The sequence below is a fragment of the Cyprinodon tularosa genome, unplaced genomic scaffold (genome assembly GCF_016077235.1).
Source record: "Cyprinodon tularosa strain WSP-4 unplaced genomic scaffold, ASM1607723v1 ctg116, whole genome shotgun sequence".
Classification (NCBI taxonomy): domain Eukaryota; kingdom Metazoa; phylum Chordata; class Actinopteri; order Cyprinodontiformes; family Cyprinodontidae; genus Cyprinodon; species Cyprinodon tularosa.
This window is the reverse complement of record NW_024037959.1, coordinates 175,582-195,506: the sequence shown is the minus strand read 5'-3', so window position 1 is coordinate 195,506 and position 19,925 is coordinate 175,582. Positions and strand designations below refer to the sequence as shown.

The window sequence follows — 19,925 nt, the reverse complement described above, 5'->3', positions numbered from 1 at the left end:
GTCTACTTCTACTAATAAACAGGGTCCAAGCCTTATTCTGACATACCATCAATCCAACAGCCCAATATTCAGACAGTGAATTATTATCACTGTAGATGTACGATAAGAGGTGTGTGCATTACACATTGCAAAGTTCACATGATACTTCTACATCAGTGGATGAAAAGTTTGCACTGGGGATTGAACCCCCCAGTGGGGACCCAACAGGGCACGGAGGCCCAGCCTGGCCTGGCAGCCACCAGGAATGAGACAGTGCCCACTCGAGTACCAAACTCCACACCTAGAGAACAATCAGTGCAGCAGCAAACACAGGCACCTCGTATCAGCGGGGAGCGTAAGAAGGGGGAAGAGACAGGCAATTCTCATATTGGGGTCCTAGGATGTTCCAGTAGGTGAGGGGAGGCAAATTCTCAACCTGACAAGTAGACAAAGATACATTTACATTAATCCAGTCACATTCACACATTTTTATTGATATGTAAAAACCAGAGGTGATACTCCAGATAATCTAGATCCAGAAGGTAAAACCTCTATACAGAGATTAGTTTGAACCTTTTGCATTTCCAGCTCCATGACACAAACTGGGAGCTAATCACCTGGTTAGGTGAACTGGGTGAAAGAAAACAAGGCAGTGTTTTTACTTTTACTTGACCTAATTTTTACGGATCTACTAAAAAGTGACATATAATAAGTAGTTCAAGTTTCTTGAAATCTTCTCGGTGCCTAACCTAACAGTTTCTACTCTGAGGGTTTACCGAAGTTTTATTAAAAGCCCAAAGTGCAGATTATATCCCGCAAGGTTGTTTTTATTTTTACCCCTAAAGGCACAAGAAATAAATTCAGTTTAGTGAATTTAAATAATAACTCAATAAAGATATTTGCAAACAAAAAAGATAAATAAAATAAATTCTATAATTCAATAATACAGACAGATTTAGAGTCAGTTACAGACATTCTGACAGATATAATCTGGCATAGATAGATAGATAGATAGATAGATGATGATGATAGATAGATAGATAGATAGATAGATAGATAGATAGATAGATAGATAGATAGATAGATAGATAGATAGATAGATAGATAGATAGATAGATAGATAGATAGATAGATGATGATGGATGGATGGATGGATGGATGGATAGATAGATAGATAGATAGATAGATAGATAGATAGATAGATAGATAGATAGATAGATAGATAGATAGATAGATAGATAGATAGATAGATAGATAGATAGATAGATAGATAGATAGATAGATAGATAGATAGATAGATAGATAGATAGATAGATAGATAGATAGATAGATAGATAGATAGATAGATAGATAGATAGATAGATAGATGAGCTGGACTCTCATATGAGAGATGCTGCTGCCAGAGACCACCCTCAGACAATTTTTGTGCTAGTGCTGTTATGGTCCAGACCCATCTGCTCCTGGACCCACTAGCTTGTATTTGAGGATTAAATATTCGCTCATCCAGACTGTAGTCGTCCTTAACAGTCCTTATCTCACACCAAAGTGTATCCAGGTTATAACCACCTTATTTATTCTACTGAATGGCAGATATTTTAATAGAAACATAGAAAATGAACACAATTTTCAGATGGAACAAAAGCTCTTTACTAGCTAGCAATTAATCATTTCACCTCAAATTTGCATGGCAAAGTCTTCCCCAGCAACATCTGAGGTCATGCAAAATATAATGATTTATTACACTGAGCAGCTTTAGGTGACTGCAGATATAGATACAAAGTAATTTGTTCTCATTTTCAAGGCCAGGAATTTCCTGTTCCTGCTCTCATATGATTTCTTATTACTCCAATAAAGAATAAAAATTCAATCGACATTATATTCATTCAACATTACATTAATTCCACAGTTTCTTATACCAATTGCAATGAATAAACAAGTATAAAGCAGAGATCATAATCGCTGGATGATCTCACTACTGTGTGCTTTGTACCTCAAACCACTAGATGTCAATCTTGCATCATCTTGCAATACCTCACAGCAGTCAGATATCAGCAGGCTGCATTATGGTTCAGAGCACTCACGTCTTTAGAGCATAAAGACACTCTTCTTCCTTATGTTTTCCAAATAAAAGAGCCCACTGATATAAGTGCATCTAAGCAGGTTAGAACTTTGTTGAAAATTTGTATTTTCAGTAATTTGATTAAAAAAGCTAAAACTCTATCAAATATATTTACTATACATAGGGGGATACAATTTATATTTACTTCTGATCTTTGATTATGATATGTCACAGCTAGTGAAAACAAACAAAAAAGTATTATATAAGGGCAATAAAAGGTAGAAGTTAGATACATGCTTAGAAGTATGCCCATAAATGGCGCTATAAAACCATTGAGTGCTTGATCAGGTTTTCTTTTATTCTTGAAGGTATTAAAGGTTGCTTTAATAGCAACGTTCGGCTCCTTTGTGTTTTTTGATCTGTTGTCTCTCTTCTTCTTATTGACATTCCCCCACAGTTTCTCTGAAGAGTTCAGGTCAGGCCATTTTGCCAACCTATTCATCTAGGAGTTACCACGGTCATCAAACCGGGCCTTGGTATCTTTGGCAGTGTTGGCAGGTCACCTTGGAAATGAAAGCAAGATCTCTATTAAGCTTCTCGGAAAAAATAAAAATAAATGCTGTAGAATTTCCTGGTACAGGTGGCGGTTTTTTTAATCTTTAAAATTCATATAACACATTATACTAAAACCACCAGAACCAAAATTATATCAGACCTGACTGCAGAAACTTCACACCAAACCTTCACAGAACAGATTCTCCAATCTTTCCTTTTTTTCTCATTCCTATGATAAGATAAGGAACTTCTAGCATAGTATTTGGTTTAATGTACAACGCATAAACACTGCAAAAAAATCGAAATCTAGATAAGTAATTCTTTCTTAAAATAAGTGCATTTGTTCTTGAATTGAGGAGGTAAAAGATACATTTTGCCAATGGAACAAGACAATTTACACTTACAATAAGAAAACACAATTGCATTGTCTTATTTCAAGTGCATATTATCTAATTATCTTATTGTAAGAGTAAAATTATTCATTCCGTTGGCAAACTCTCATTTACCTGCTCAAATTAAGGGTGAATACAATTAATTTAAGAAATTTTTACTTATTTCTAGATAGTTTTTGCAGTGAGGAACGCTCCAACCCATATTTTGCATACCTCTGTGTGTGATGGCTTTAAAAAAAAAAATAAACGAACCCTCCCATACATATTAGTTATACATTGCACCTTTTTGACAAAGCTTTTTTATAGCTGTTTAATCATTTATTCTTAAAACCTTTTAGTGGTACAAATGTTGTTCATCATTCATTTATGTTTATGTGCATTTAGAGCCGTCACTTCACCTGTCAGGTATTTGTAAAAAAAAAAAATTAATAAATTACATACAATTTACTTAGTCTCCTTATCTCCCTTTTAATTATACACTCTCCAATTGTATCTGTAAACCATTAGGATTCAGCAATCCTTGTGTTACAACCAAAAGTAATAGCTATTGTCTTATCATGCTTTATGTTTTCCCATGACCTGTTAATATCTTCTAGCACAATTCATTTATATTTTCCTACCTCACTTTTTTTTTTACTTTCTATTAAAATGGTCATGATGGGTTTAATGTTCTTAGCCCACACGCAGAACACAACGGAGGCTGGGTGAAAGTTTAACAGAGTTTATTGAAATGTTTCACAAACACAAGATAATGTACTGGGTCTGGAACTGGTCCGGGCTGGTTCACTGAAGTCTGCAGAGATGATAGTTTGATTAGGAGGCAAGCAGATGAGTATGAGTCTTTGATAATTCAGAATTATACCTTGACTGAATCCGGGCTTCTCTTTGAGAGAGAGGGAACCTTTGGGTCCAGAGACTGTTTGTACAGCAGAGTTCAAGAGCAGCTGCAGCGTCTAGCTTCTGACTTTGAATGGCAGACCTTGATCAGAGTTTCCAGCTCTTCACTAAGAGCAGCAGGGGAATCCACATAGGAATCTTCAGGTTAGGCTCTCCAGGGCAGATTGGCAGGTTAAGCTCATCCAGAGCTCCAGGCTAGAGACAGGTTTCCAAACTAGGTCAACACTGCGGCGTCGAAGCAAGGTCTGGCAGCTTGTTATAAAGGAGAGGTCTCCTGATGAGTAGATGCGTCTCAGGTGTGCTGGAAAACTCCAGCTCCAGGAGACCCACGGCGCACTCTGCTGGAGGAAGGTGGTACAGCTCCTGATCCCAACAAAAATGCTTACATACATCATTTGGTGAGCAGCCAGCATCGTAAGCAATCGGTGCTTTGACACTTTATGTTGTTTTGGAGGGTGTAGGTGACTGTCAGCAGCCACCATTCCCCCATGACACAACAGAACATTTCTCTTTTGAAAATAGCTTAATCCTGTTTGAATCCTATGCCTTATTGACTTTTTGAGAACTTTTTTATTTCAATGTCCTCTTGGACATAATTAATACCAAAATAGTGTTAAATAAAAGCTGGAAATCTTTCGATATAAAAAAAACTGCCACAACAAATTTATTTTGTACTTCTCCGTTTATCCGGTGGCATCTTTTGATTAGTAGGTAATCTTCAGGGAAAACAAACTCAAAAACAGGATAATACTTGGCTGCTTCCTTTCAGGCTGTGTTTCTGTCTGCAGGGTAGTTTGTATACTCCAAACAGAGGAGGATCTATTTCTGTAAGTTTGTGTAGGCTGTTGTTATTGTCATGGATACAAGAAGATTAAAGGCACTGACTGCACCTACAAGTCACTTGGAAGAACATTGCCTCCTTCTTAGCTGTTGTTGTTTTGATATGTATGTCTGTCATTTCCCCACTTTGGGAGATGGCAACATAAAGCAATTATCTCAAGGATAATGCTTACAATCATCATGCACCCTAACTGTGCCCTGGGGCCTTAGAAATCATAGGTATAAAACTGAGCAAATCTCCGTGCCCTTGTGTTAATAATCCCAGAGCAATTCTGATCTTTTTTTATGCTCTTTGGTTTGTTTACTGTGAAGGGATTACATCATGTTCATGTCTCCTACAAAGTCAAGGCTTTATGCAATATTATATCCAACAGTAATTTGTACTTTCACTGACGTAGCTCCCTCTGCATGTGCCAAAGGCTTTGGTTAGACTTTATTTTAATAACATTTTTATCAGCTGGCTCAAGAGAATACAATGGAGACCAAAACTAATTCTCACTCTAGACTTGAGATATGATTTTTTTTGAATGTCTAAACATAGAATATAATTTTCTTTTAAAACAGTGTTTTGTGATAGAATTTAAGACCACAAGGTTTTCATTATCATATAATTAGTGCTGCATGGTGTTTTCTAACCTGCAGCTCTCCAGTTTTTGCTCTTTTTGTCACACTCTTAAGTGTCACATCATCAATCAAATGTTCTTATCAAACGAAGATAAATTTTCTAAATACAAAAATTCATTACTTTTTGGTTGAATGCACAGAGCATTTGAAAACAAGGTTATCACTATAACAGGCTTTGCCAACTCAACCAGCAGAAACTGTCATCAAGCTTTTATGGACAGCGAAAGGTTTTAAAGCAGGAATGGGCAATTTTAAGACTATGCTACTCTATTTCACTATAGTCAAACGTAGACTCAGCTATTCCAAAACTTTTTTTTTTCCTGTTGACTTTATGGAAAATGACATCTGCAGTGATTCAGATGTAATTCTGGATTCTTTGTGATCACCTGGTTTAGCCATTACTGTGCTCCTGGAGTAATTTTGGTGAAGTGACCACCCTGGGATATATATATATATATATATATATATATATATATATATATATATATATATATATATATATATATATATATATATATATATATATATATAAATATATATATGCATATGTATTGCAGCAAGAAGGTCGATCCCCCGCCCGGGGACTGGCGACCTCTAAAGGGTACCCCACCTCTCGCCCTTTGACAGCTGGAGATAGGCACATGCAACCCTCGCAAGCCCAGCTAAATATACCTAACTACGTTCGATTTTATCGAGAAATCTAGTACATATATATATATATATATATATATATATATATATATATATATATATATATATATATATATATATATATATATATATATATATATATATATATATATATATATATATATATAGATAGATAGTATATATACCTAATTACGTTAGTTTTTATCAAGCAATACATCCATGTCCCTTGTTCTACCCTTAGAAAAGTTTTGTGGGCCTCCGAACCATCTTCTCATACTTAAAACAGTGTGCTGTTGTTGTTTTTTTCCATCTCCCTAAATCAAACATTTCTGTGCACATTTCTCTTCAGTGGGTCATGTCATGCCTTATGCTCATCTGTCCTACAGATGTGAAGAACAACTCACAAAGTAAAGCAGAAATAGTTTGAATTTCTCATGAACTATTTGTTTGTGTGTGTGTGTGTGTGTGTGGTTGTGTGTGTCATTGTGGGTATTTGAAAACTTAATCTGACACACATCTGCAATCAGTATGCTTGTTTAAGTGTTCACACTCTCCTTCACTAAAGCTTCACTAAACCTCCTGAAGGCTATTAATCTCTGAAGACTTTATATTTCCTGCTTGCTTTACCTAAATGTCGTTTAGAATTGACATCATCATTTGCAGGAGTATTTGCATTGATTCACTTATTTAGTTATTGGATGAATTTGTCATAATGCACTCATGTGAGGATGATGGGTTAGTGAGTGGTACTTTGTTTAGTCTACAAGCTCAGAATGGGTTTGAGGTCAGAATAAAAAAGCACCATGCTGTGAGGATTCTTTTCCTTCGAAATTCTTGTGGGTTCCAGCTTTGGCAAAAATATGTAGCAACTACTCCCTCTGTTTATTTTACTTCATTTAATAAAACCCCCATCCAGCATGTCTCCTCATAGCAGAGCGTGCCTGCTTTCTGCCGGCTCAGAGCAGCAGGAATTTTCTTCTTGATCACAGGGTGAACTCCAGTTGAATGGACTGAGTGCGGATTGATCGTTCCGACGTACAAAGCATGCACGCTGTGAAATCTCTGCCGACTGTTTCAGGTTTTATGCTTATACAAAGTTGGCCTGTAGCTTTACATTACCTTTTCTCCCAAAGCAACAGCACTTTGTGCATCTTTTAAACAATCAGATTTATGTATATTATTTTTTAATGGCATAAAAGAAATGGAGACATTGAAACTGGATGTTTGCAAACTTTTACTTTTAAAAACTCTTCTGCAGATAAGCTGTATGTCCAACCATGTAAGGTGGTGGAGATCACATTAAATAAACCTGGACGGAGTATAGCTGCCCTCCAATAACAACAGCTTGAAGAAGTTTCCGCAGTCATGCTGGTATGCAATGCTAATGCTATCCCTAAAGGCTAATTTACCCCGCCTCAGTGCACAGCGCTTAGTACAGCCTTCTTTACATTAAATGACCAACAGCGCTCTTTCATCTTTTTTGGCTTGATCCAAACCAAACACTGCACATTAAGGCAGAAGCAATCATTTCTAAATGTCTTCTAGCTCATTCTTTCTGAGAGGTCTAACATGTAGAAAAGGGTCAGCCTGGACATTCGGGGGAAAAATGATGCCCCATCAAAAAATAAGAAGTTAAAATGGCCCAACATGTATTTTTAAAAGTGTTCATGCTCCTCTGACTTTATGATTTACATTTACCAGCACTTTTCAAAGACATGATGACTAAAATCATGTATGCTGAGTTAAAAGAGTCAGTTTTCATGAAGCTTGTGACTTTTATGAAGCTGTAACTTGGTTAAAAGATGTGGCTCCTCACAAAACTCCATAGGGCCTTAAAATGTTAACTGTTTTTTTGTAGAGAGAGAGGAAAAAAATCCCAGGGTAAGAGGGTGGTCACTTTTATTAGCCTAATAATCACAGAGAAACCTATTTTAACACGTTTTTCACACATTGGTCAGGTTAATAAATAAATGGAGCGGAAGAAACAAGTCCATGGCATATTATCTTCTAATGGTTATAAAAAAAACAGGTTAACTGGATTAGAAAGCCAAGGTAGTAACAAGAAGTTTCAAGACAAGATGTAAAAAAAACTGTTTTTCTTAATATGCTGTTATACTTGGTAACAAAAACTAAATAAAACAGGTAGATTAAAAAATAAATCCACTTTCAAGTTTTTGGATTAGGAAAATATCAAGTGCCCTGGTATGTATACATCTAGATTTTTTTTTTTTATATTTTCTCATGTCTTTTACCGTAGTCTAACTAAGGGAAGGTTCTGTAATATGGCAAAACTAGAGCAGTTGGTAAAAAGCCACAGATCTCAGTTTAAGCTCCCAGCATTTCTAGGATGAGAGGGAAGTACCCCCCAAGAAGGGAATACATCTCTAATCAAGTTATAGACATTTTCTGGATTACATTGGGAAACCAGAGCACCAAATGGAAATACACAAAATTAACATTAAACTAAATTTAACTTAAATCAAAAGGGAAGATTTTTTTTTTTTTTTGTACGGGGAAACTGGAGCACCCAGAGAAAACCCAAAAAACTGCAATTACACTAAAGGATGTTTCTGCAATAAGGGGGAACCAGTGCACCTGGATAAAAGGCAGGAATATCAAACTGAATTAAGTTCCTGCACTAAGAGGGAAATTTAGGACAGCTGGACAAATCAACCTCTAATTATTGTGAAATTCCTGCATTGTAAAACTTTTCTTATGAAGTGTGCCGCTGTTTTCTGGTTATATTTGTGTATCTTCTTTCAACAACCACCGGTGGTGTAACAGCTCTTCTAGGGTGGGGCGTTCTTTTGGGTCTACTGTCAGGCACTTTGTTAGAAAATCTGTGCATTTCTTGGATAGCCTTTTGTTGATCTTTAGCTTATTTGACAGGAATCTTTTAGTAAAGAACTGTTTTTTGTGCAGAATGGAATACAGGACTACGCCCACCTGCCACACATTTGTTGGTCCAGAACTGAGGAACCCTTGTTTTTTGAATTCTGGTGGGATATGGATCGGAGTACCGTAGAAATAATCATATTGTTTTTGGTCATCAAAGCAACTTAGACCAAAGTCTATAAGATAAAGTTTTGGGACTTTTGACTTGGTCTCTATCAGGATGTTCTCAAGTTTAATGTCTCTGTGGAATATGTTTGCCTCCTGAAGGTGAATTAATGCTTTTAGCAGCTGTTTTATCATGATCTTGGCATTCTTCATCGTTATGCGACCATTGTGTTTTTGAATGTAGTAAAAGAGGTCCTCAGCAGGCATGGGTCTCTCCATAACTAAAATCAGTTCCTCATCCAGATCATACCAGTCTAGCATGGACACGATAGCTGACTGCCCCACTGAACTGGTTGTTTTATCCCTCAGTTTTAACATGATAGCTACCTCAGAGGGCATCTGCTTTCCATTCTCATCCACATGTATTAGCATGTCATCGTCTTTTTTAATGTGTTTGATGGCTACAGGTAATTTATCATGCACACGATAACCAGCGAAAACAGATCCACAGCCTCCCTCTCCAATTTGTGTTTGCTCAACATAGGTTTCCGTAAATTTGGCTTTAAGGGAATCCTCTGTTTCATCATTGGTGTTCTCTGTCTTTACTCTTTTCATATTCGGTGACTCTAGAAAGTCCTCTGCCTTTCTCTTTAGACTCCTTTTCTTTAAGTTTTGTTTTTCTGTTAAGTACTCACTCAGAGGGGAACGGCTCGATGCTGTACTGATGTGGTCCAGGCAACTTTTGTAGACTTCTTCCCCCATAGAGACCTTAAACTTTTTTCTGGCGGTGGAGTCTCCATGCTCAAACATTTTCCTGTTTTTGCTTCTCACTGTACTGATCTGGTCCAGGCAGCATATGTAGTGCCAATCCCCTGTAGATAGCTTAAACTTTTTTCTCGGGGTCTCATCTATGGTGCTGTTTTTTCTTTTTCTTGGATTTTCTAGTGTCATTCTGCTGTTCTCTTGATTACTCATGAGGGCTAAAGTTGTAAAAATATCTGCAGAATCTTTGTCTTCTGTGTATTTTAGCAATTACCAGTTTACTTTCAAGCCAAAACGCTCTGAACTCCTGTAGACCTTGTGTTACTCTGGCAGTTGAAAGTAATTCTGAGCTTAGAACAGTGATGTCAGAACATTCTAAATATTCTTCTGACATCACACGGGGGCGGGGTCTTAACAGTCATCACACGGGGGGGGGGGGGGGGGGGGGGGGGGGGGGGGGGGGTGGTCTTAACAGTCAAAACACGGTGACATTAACTAGAACATTCCAAAAGGTAAAAGGTAGCGTTGCCTAGCAACCACCCAACGGTAAGAATTTCTCTTGACCTAAAGAACAAAAAAAGGTCCCAGAAATCAAATCAATAACTCAACATAGGGCTTCATGTCAATTTCTTCCAGGAAAGACTTAGTTTGAGATATACATCTTCATTAAGTATTTTTTCAGGAGAAATATGTGAATTATGCTTGATTTCCTGTCTCTGAACAATTTTCTGTTACAGCTTTAAACAGATTCTGAATTTAGTTTAGTTATATAGTACCAATTTAGAGCGCATTAGCCAAATCATTTACAGAGATATTGATATTTACAGAGGCAACTTAATCAGAGCATACATACAGATTAATTATTTCATATTATTATTAAGTGTTTCATGACTATTGTTAAAGGATGGAGCCTTGTAAACCAACCTGACCTTGTAATCTGCCAAATTGTATAATTAGATTACCATGTCATTAATTCTTTTTTCTTTTAAAAATCCAGCACTCTTATAGGAAGAAATGCTGCAGGTAGGTTAAAATCTGAAGAGAAGAATTCAGTAACATCTACTTTAGATGAAAGGAATAAGAAAAGTGTCTTAAAAGTTCTCCATAAATGAACCATTTATTCTATATTTCAATAAATTCAGTTTGCGTTTCAGACTAAAATCCTCCTGTTTTCCACTACAGTGGACAAGCTAAATTTTAAGGTGTTCATTTAGGTCTGGATTGATGGGAAATAACATAAAAAAATGATTTAGAGGAAAGTTAATTTTTTGGGGTCTCAGGAGGATATTGGATGGCTCAGATCCACAATTCCTCATTGGATGCTGCTTCCATTCAACAATTCAGAGTCACTGGCCGCTTGTCAGTGTAACTTTGTTTTATTTAAGTAGCTAATAATGGTTTACGGTTACCTACATGTTTCCCTCAGGTATTTCTTCTTACAGACTTCAAATTTTTGCACACTTGCCTTTCATGTTGATCTGTTGTGCATTGATTTCAGTTCTTCCAGTCCTGATGCCTTTTTTTTCTTGGCGGGAGGGGGTGTGGGGTGTCTTATTTTGTTCCCCTTCTTATTTTTTTGTTTTTGTTCTTTCTCCAAAATCCAGATACAGCTGACTGGATACAGATGACATCCACTGCATGAAAAGTGGGATTTTCGTCAATATACGGCACTGTAGATTGTCGTGGAACTTCAGGTTAGCGGCAGTTTACGGCAATTTGCAGGCTTCGCCGAAAACTCCCGTAAATTGTCAGAAATTGACGTGGAATTTCTTAGGCAGTGTTCCCCCCATGCCTCCCCCCCATGGAATTCTAGGGGAGGCTTTAACATGTAAATGAACATGCTGTGAGCTATACAGATGCAAACCAGGGTTGCAGGGGGGGTTTTACCCCAAGTGACATCTTTCTGGGTAAGAAAATCTCTGATACAAAGAGATCAGGCTCATTATAGCCTCTTACATTTTAGCTTGAATTGATTTATTTAATTAAAGTATAGAGACCAAAACAGATCTTTAGCTGACAGAGCAATACATTTAGAGCAGTAATTATTTTTTTTTTAAATTTGCATTTAAGATAAAAAATAAAATGTTGTCTGTCAATATGCTCAGTGGAAAAGTTTCAAGAAATGATTCTGAGATGATTCACTTTATAACATGGCGCATTATCCTGTTGGAAGTAGCCATCAGAAGATTGGTACACTGTGGTCATAAGGACATAGGTCAGCATGCTAAATTGGTTTTAAGTGGCCCAAAGTGTGGCAATAAATATCCCCCAAATAGATGGTAGAAATAGATCAGGCTCAGTATAGCCTAATTATAGACTCTTACATTTTAGCTTGAATTGATTTATTTAATTAAAGTACGCTAGATTACTGTGTATGCAAATGTTATGTAAAAAAAATACACAAAATAATTTACTTCAAAAATTAGTTTTAGTCAGAATCAGTTGGCTGTAATGGTTATTTTTTTTTTTTTAGATTTCTACTTTTTTTTCTTTTTTTTTTTGTTATTGAATATATAAGAAAACAATAACAATCTCAAATAACAAGTCAATAACAAATATTTCAATACAAGAAGAAATATCACAACTCCTGCTTTTCAAAAATAAAGTTAAATGCACAGGCTTGAACAAAGTATAAAATAAAATAAATAAAAATAAATAAAATAATAATAGTAGTTAAAGTAAATTAATTAGTGGGGACTACCAACTGAAATTCTTCAATTAACTCAAACAATTTAATTGCATTTAAATTCTGCATCTTTCTCAGACATCTTTTGAAAAGGGAAAGTTAATTTTTGAGAGCAGAGATTGAGACGGAGCATTTTGCATAGCGACATTTATGGATATAATACTTTGTTACAATTATTAGAATATTGATAAAAAATTCAAAAAATTTTTTCTTTAATGGATAAACCGAATTGAATGTTTTGCCAGGAAATAAAATCTAAATTTATTGTTTTAGAAGACAGAAAGGTTCGAAGTTGATCCCATAAGTTTAATACTTCTTTACATTCATAAAAAAGATGTTCAGTTGTTTCCAATTGAGTTGTACAAAAGCCACAATTCTCAACATTAAACTTAAATCTCTCTCTTAAAAACTCATTTGAAGGCTATATGTTATTTATTATTTTAAATTGTAATTCTTTATATTTAGGAGGAATTGGGAATTTCAAATAATTTGTCCTAATTTTGACTATCATAGATTTCTTAAAATTTTGTAAGAGAGCTGTGCTTTTTGTTCTTCCTGGGTACATATTATTTATAGAATATTGATTCAAAAACTTGTTGTTGCATTTATTATCTCTAATGTCCACCTGCTCAAATTCAATCTTATGGAGACAAACAATTGCAATTGCAAACAATTTATAGGTGCATTACCGCCACCTTCCAGAATGGAGCGACGCGAGCTCTTCTTGCGAGTCCTTCCGTATAACAATGACGTCGTATGTGATTGGAGGAGCCTGATGAGCCTTCGGCCCCATCGTCCAATCACGTGTGAGCTTTTGTGCACTATGACTACTCGCGAGACCAGCATATTAGCAGACATGTTTGTGTTACTTTACTCAGAACTTCATCTCCAGTTACCGTGCTTGTATTTTGTTGTTACGTGAACAATGGCTGCACGACGTCTCGCGTTCAACTCGCCTCCAACTGCTCTTAGTCCACAACTTTCGGCCAGCCCGCAGACTGACAAGAAGAAACTGCTGATTGCTATCAGCGGACTACCCAGCATACTGCCGACATGAATGAGCGCCTCACTCAGCTGGAGAATTCGATGCACTCCAGGTTGCAGTCCATAGAGGACAAGATGGCGGCTCTGCAGTCGAGCAACTTTGCGGGATATACGAACTCGAGGAAGAGAAGACGGGTGCACAACGCCACGCTAGCGGTAAATATATGTTCGATTACTGGTAGCTATGCTAAAAGCAGCCTAGCTTAGCTAGGCAAGCTAAAGACAACCTAGCCTAGCTAGGTAAGCTAAAAGCAGCCTAGCCTAAAGCTTTATTAAAGTGTATTTTTTGTGATTCACAGGAAGCAGTATGCCGTCTTAACAACTCGGAGACTAATTGCAGGCGCTATGAACCGGAGCAGGGGTAAGGTTTAAAGAATATGCTTTCATTCTGCGGTAAAAGGACATGGATACGGATAAATACCGACCATAGCTGTACTTTTTTTTTTTTTCACAGACTACAGTCGCCTCACAATGAGGCGGTGACCTCCTATTTGCTCGGAGCCATCTCGGCAAGTCCAGATTTGCACGATGTTGATAAAGACGACATTGTGTGTAAGTGACTTGTTTTAATGTTTTCTCCTTCCTTGTTACTGTGACTTGCGTTTGATTTTTTTTTTTTATTCATACCACTCTCATTTAATTGTTTTCCAGCTGCCTGTAAGACGTATTATGAGACGGTACGCAGGAGCTTCAGATACACGCTGCTAGCCAACACGCTGCGTGCGGAGGCTGCCAGGCAATCTGCTCGGAGTCGGGCCAGAAGAAAGAGGGTAAGACTTTATTTGGTGACTATTTTTCAGGTGCATTGATAGATGTGTTGTGTCCATATGCAGTGCGCTGATTCATTGTTTTTTTTTCAGCTGCTGAAGGCGAGGCAGAGTGTGCTGGCAGATGAGGAAGTGGAACTCTGGAAGTCCGCCACCGTCGACCTCATGTCCGACGAAGAAGATGGCGTCGTCGGCGGTGTCTCTGGATGGATTGTACGGTCGCCGCCATTTCGTAGGCCGGATCTCACTGAACTCTGTGTTAAGCTGCAGTCCCGGTTAGAAGCGATGCCGAAGTACAGGGCCACGCACAGTAGGCGTCTGCACATCGGACCTGCCTCGGAGGGAATGCTGCCTGTTACCTCCAACCCCGAGGAAGCAAACGGACCGTTCACGGAGTTGTAATTTTTAGAAACGCATGTGTTTGGATACGCGTTGTATATAGTTGTGTGTGTGTTTTAATAAAGCTCTTTCTTTGCATAAACAGCTTCCTGGCAAATCTTCATTTCCTGTATAAATTCATTCATGTCCTTGATGGTAGCATAATAATTGTGTAGTAGTGTAGCATAATATAAATACACAGCATATGAATGAATAAATATATGAATGAATAAATATATGAATGAATAAATATATGAATGAATAAATATATATATGAATGAATAAATATATATATATATATGAATAAATATATATATATATATATGAATGAATGAATATATATATGTAAATATATATATATATGCCAACCAATCACGAGCGACTTTACTTGTTTAAAAAGAAGTGGTTCCGTCCAATACTCAGTAAGAAAATTAAAGCCTGGCGTGGCCACGTGTGGTTTTGCTGCCAATCACGAGCGATTTCATTTGTTTGAGAATAGTGGTTTCAGCCAATACTGAGTAGGTTATTCAAGCCAGACCTGGCCAGCCGCGCGGGTTTGCTGCATTAATATGCTAATTAGGGCCATTAGTACAGCTGATCGCTCTCCACATACGTCATGGTACGTTTCCGACAATTTGTGGCACGACAAACGCGGACAAGCACGGGTTGCAAATTGTCGGAAACTGACGAAAATCAGGCAGATCTGCGGGAGTTTACGGGGGTTTACGGGGACGAAAATCTCAGTTTTCATGCAGTGATCTTTTGCTAGACTTGGACTTAGTTCTTTGAAGGAACTTCCTTTGCATAGCTTCAGCTGACAGCTCTATTGTTGAGACAATGCTTTCCATCAGTCGTCAATATGAAACAGTTCTTTGCACTCTCTTTAAACTACAGATTCAGTTACATAAGATTTTAGCACCATTAAGCTTTAGATTTGCAAACACAAGGGAACATTAATATACAAGCACATGTATATTAAAATGTATTCGTATTAGAATCTATCTATCTATCGTGTATATGTGTATATATATATATATATATATATATATATATATATATATATATATATATATATATAGATCGTAGATCCTTTTGTTTGTATCGTCTGTGTGAAATTTAGTATTACACAGTTTTTTTATTGCAAAAAAAGAATATACATGAACAATATAGAACATTAATAATTACAAACAACAAAGGACTTTACCGAACATAACTATTATTTTAAAATGTCAAAATCTAATCTATGCATGAGGGTTATAATAATTCTTTAAGGGCAGTTATATTGCATGGCTTTAGCATTTGAACTAAACTTTGGGATTCTATATAGATATCAATAGAAGATAATAAAATCTGGAAATTAGTTTTTTGTTGTAAATATTTGGAGGTGTGAATATGATATTTACCATAAATAATGAAATAAAGTATAACATATAAAAATCCTGTTTTGACAAGTTCACATTTCTCTCTCCCAAACAAGTAACGATGAATAAGCTTTTCTTCATTATTTTTTAACAAAAAGTTTACATTGGGTCCAAATCTCATTTATATCTTTTTATCAAAATGCTTTAACATGATAAACATTATGAATAATTTTATAAGAAATTTCTCTTACGGGTATTGCTGATGAAGGTTCTCAGTCATCCAGGTCATAGTCATAAAAAAAAATCTTACGGGTATTGTTTATTAAGTATTTTTTTAAGGAGCAACCAAGTCCACTTCACATTTATATTTATAAGTGTTGGACCAATAAAATATACAAGCTGGTGAAAAAATAACATCTCGTAATAGAATATTTCTTAACCTTTTGTTTGTTGTTTTCTTACTTAGTTTTACACAGTTTTCCCCATTAGTTTTTGCGCCCTTACGTCCACGTGTCCCCAATGTTTGAAGACGTCACTTCCTTAGCAACCGGGAACCCGGAAGTACTTCAGCCTACTTCAGCTAACTAGCTTTGGTTTGTTGTGGGACCAAAAAAAAAAAGTCTGAAAAGAAAGTTTCTTAATGAAATGATGAGAAGAGGCTACTGTTCGGGTGTTTATGCTCATTGTCTGGTAAACTGAAGGGTAGGAACCAGCTGTCTCGCAGATATGAGAGGAGGAAGAACTGTAAGTCGGAAGGATCTTGTTGTTGTGTTAGCAAGCTTTTGGCTAACTCGCTACAGTAAGAACAACTTGTCAAAGTTTGAAAAAACATATAGTTTATTTTTACCCTAAATACCAGAATGTAACGCAAAAACCGGCAGTCGGTATGACAACACATCGTGTATGTGTTTGAAACATTAAAAGCTCATAAACGTCCCGATAAAATGCATTTATGTCTGAAAATATGTTTTTAGATTTTATTTTGCAAATTATAAGTATATATTTCAACTGGATCAGTCAAATACAGATTAAGATTGTATTAATTATTTTGAAGACCGTTTACACTGAATATTTAAAGCAAATATCAATTGAGCTGTCAATCCCCATATCTTCTTTCAAAGGCTCAGTGCAACATCAGCAATGCTGCAAAATGCTATTTTTGCTCATGTTTTTAGAGAAATATTGCTTCTTTGCAGGTATGCTTCAGAAATGATTCTGTTAAGGCTCCGTGACAGAAAATGGTAGGCTTGTGAAGTTATGTCGAGGTTATGGAAAGTTCAATTAATTGTGCTGAAGAGCAGCAGCCTTCATCTGTGACCACCAACTCCCAACAGGAAGCTTGCAGGAGTCAAATGCTAAAATGTTCTGGTGGATTTGTTCTGGTGCATGCTGGTAAGTTCCCTCATCATCATCATAATATCTCCAAAGGTCTTTTACATGCTGTAATTTGCATATTTTTTCATTCACTTCACAATTCTTCTACTATTTCTTTTTGTCCTTCCTATTTGATTAATTTTATTTTATATATGCTCATACATAGTTTTTTATTTTTATTTGCACCCCCTTTTATTAAATTATGTTGTTTTTTTTATGTTTTAATGCATGCTGTCCCTGAGCTATAACACATAATTAAGTGATTTCCCTATAATAATTATATTTTTCTATTCCTGGCTTCCAGGAGCAGGATACCACTCTGAATCTAAGGCAAAGGAGTATAAACATGTGTGTAAAAGAGCCTGCCAGCGGGTAAGTTTACTTTGCAAGGCTTAGATGGTTCTTTAATGAAATGAGATTGTTAAAGATAGGCTCTGCGTATGCACCCTGATGCTCTTTTCTCTCCAGTTCTTTTCCCTGAAAAGTGATCATGTGGGAAAAACTTTAAATAACCTTTCATAACTTATATGTATTAAATAACCAGGAGAAATGACAACAGATTTTAATAGAAATTGTAATCTTACTCTGATCAGAGAAATTGCTTAGGGTTACAGAATGGCAGCTGCTCACCTCTGGGCTCACCTCTCAGGAAATGGCCCTGATTTATAGTTAAAAGGGCATTTTATACATCTCCAGTCTGCCACATCATCATATTTTACATCATACACGTTAGCAGATGATTAGACATCCGTGGCGCCAGCCTTATCAAAATAGGACACTGCTCTCACTTCATTTCCAAATCTTTGCCACGTAAACAGAGTGAAGATTATAAGTGTATATCCAGACAGAGATATTGTCCTAATTAGATTAAAACGTCAGTTCTGATGCGCAACAGGCTGCCCGACCAGGGTGTGATAAACTCACACATCTTCAACGATACATATCCTAACAATTCCCCCTGAAAAGGTGACGTTTTCACTGTCACCTTTAAACAAACCCATTAATATCAGCTCATGACCAGGATATTAATCATAGAAGAAAACTTTAAATGTTGTTTCTTTCAACATCATAGAATCATGGAATTAACAATCAACAGCCCCCTTGATGATGTATCATTAATCAGGGATCAAAGGTAATCACAATCAAAACTTCACAGACCAAATGTGACACTTAAGACCACAGTTTCAGCATTTGCAGTCGCAACATTTAAAATAATGTCAAGAAGTAGAGGTGAACAATAATTAATTATTAATACAGACAGTATTATAATTATATTTAATTTATTTTAGTTCAAGCTTACTTTAGCATCAGGCTTTAATGAAACAAATATAATTTTGTTACTGAGACAGACAGCTTGATGATTGTGCTGGTCACCAATTCTCCTTTTTTATGCTTGTCATTTCTGTTGAGACTTTGTGCAGGTAACAATTTCTATAGGTGACGAAATTGCTGAATATGAACATGCACTTAAAGGGGAATGAGAGCCTGAGAGGGAGAGAAATTACGGCAGGTCAACCATGATCTAAGTTTTCATTGACAATTAAAATGAACTGACTATAGAGGTTATGCTAAAGATCAGACCACAATTCAGCAATCATTGAAAATTATCCAGCCTTTTTTATTTAATTCAGACATGTCAGAAATGGAATTTTGAATTATAGAACAGTGATCCTGAAATATTTGCCTAAGGTTATGATAGTGTCACAATTTCATAGCCTTGGCCCACCAACTACTAAGTCATAAAGGTAAAGTATAATCAGTTGTCATTTGAAAGTTAAGCAATAAAGCATTATTTTCCCCACTGGGATTTTATCAGATGCTTTAAACTCTCTCACTTATATAACATATTTTCTGTGCAGCTAAGGATTTGCTTGGACTGTGCTACTTGCATGCTTTCTTGTTTTTGTTGTGAGAGCATTCTGGGGCAAAGTTATGTCCGTCATTTAAAGAGTATAAGAGAATTTCCAATAATGGAATTCTGTTAAGATTGATATGTCTGCCATGCCTTCCATCCAGGCAATTCTTGGAAATACAAACCAAACATAGCTGTTTCTTTGCATATTCTCCATTAGCTAGGATCATGATGTTACACACGCTGAATGGGTGCAGTGGGAACTGTCCATTGTCCTTAATTGTTGTCTTTTTCAGGCTGTGGACCAGCTGAGAGCAGGGGCACTTGCTATGGAGGCCGTGACCGCTGCGCTTGTAGAACTAGAGGTTGGTTGGATAAAAAGTATTTTATTGTTCAAAATGGTACGTTTAATGTTGAGTTTTTATTAGCAGATTTCAAAAAGGGTGAACGCTGTTGGCATATTTTCTTAGAAAAGAAAATTATTTTCCTGATACGATTTTTTTTTTTTTTATATTTACTACTTCTGCTTATTTTAATTGCTGTCAGGATTCTCCTTTTACAAACGCTGGCATGGGCTCCAACCTGAATCTGTCGGGGGAAATTGAGTGCGATGCAAGCATCATGGATGGGAAGTCGCTTCATTTTGGTGCAGTCGGAGCCATTAGTGGTGAGTTTTGCATTTCTGCACTTAAATTATGATATGT

The 19,925-nt window shown here is 36.5% G+C and overlaps 2 protein-coding genes across 5 annotated transcripts in view; one reads left to right on the top strand and one right to left on the bottom strand.

The window, feature by feature from the left end:
• Nucleotides 1-8,475: 8,475 nt before the first annotated feature.
• Nucleotides 8,476-9,807, bottom strand: LOC119798035 (serine/threonine-protein kinase pim-1-like). The gene has a single exon (XM_038307371.1). The coding sequence runs from the start codon at nt 9,805-9,807 to the stop codon at nt 8,737-8,739; it is 1,071 nt and encodes a 356-aa protein (XP_038163299.1). The 3' UTR covers nt 8,476-8,736.
• A 6,736-nt stretch (nt 9,808-16,543) lies between these two features.
• tasp1 (taspase, threonine aspartase, 1) overlaps nt 16,544-19,925 on the top strand; it is a 31,974-nt gene continuing 28,592 nt past the window's right edge. For 2 of the 4 annotated variants that reach the window (XR_005282604.1, XM_038306673.1), the window contains exons 1-5: nt 16,544-16,739; nt 17,192-17,387; nt 17,674-17,741; nt 19,518-19,586; nt 19,768-19,888. Coding sequence is in view for 3 of the 4 variants with exons in the window: in XM_038306673.1 (XP_038162601.1) it covers nt 17,264-17,387; nt 17,674-17,741; nt 19,518-19,586; nt 19,768-19,888 (382 nt within the window). In the remaining variant the exon portion in view is untranslated. Of the gene's footprint in view, nt 16,795-17,191; nt 17,388-17,673; nt 17,742-19,517; nt 19,587-19,767; nt 19,889-19,925 lie in introns of all 4 variants that reach the window. The other 2 variants (XM_038306686.1, XM_038306677.1) reach the window with 2 other exon arrangements.

Bases quoted from the DNA above. Each gene is read 5' to 3' on its own strand.
- LOC119798035 (XM_038307371.1), bottom strand. From the start codon at position 9,807: ATGTTTGAGCATGGAGACTCCACCGCCAGAAAAAAGTTTAAGGTCTCT.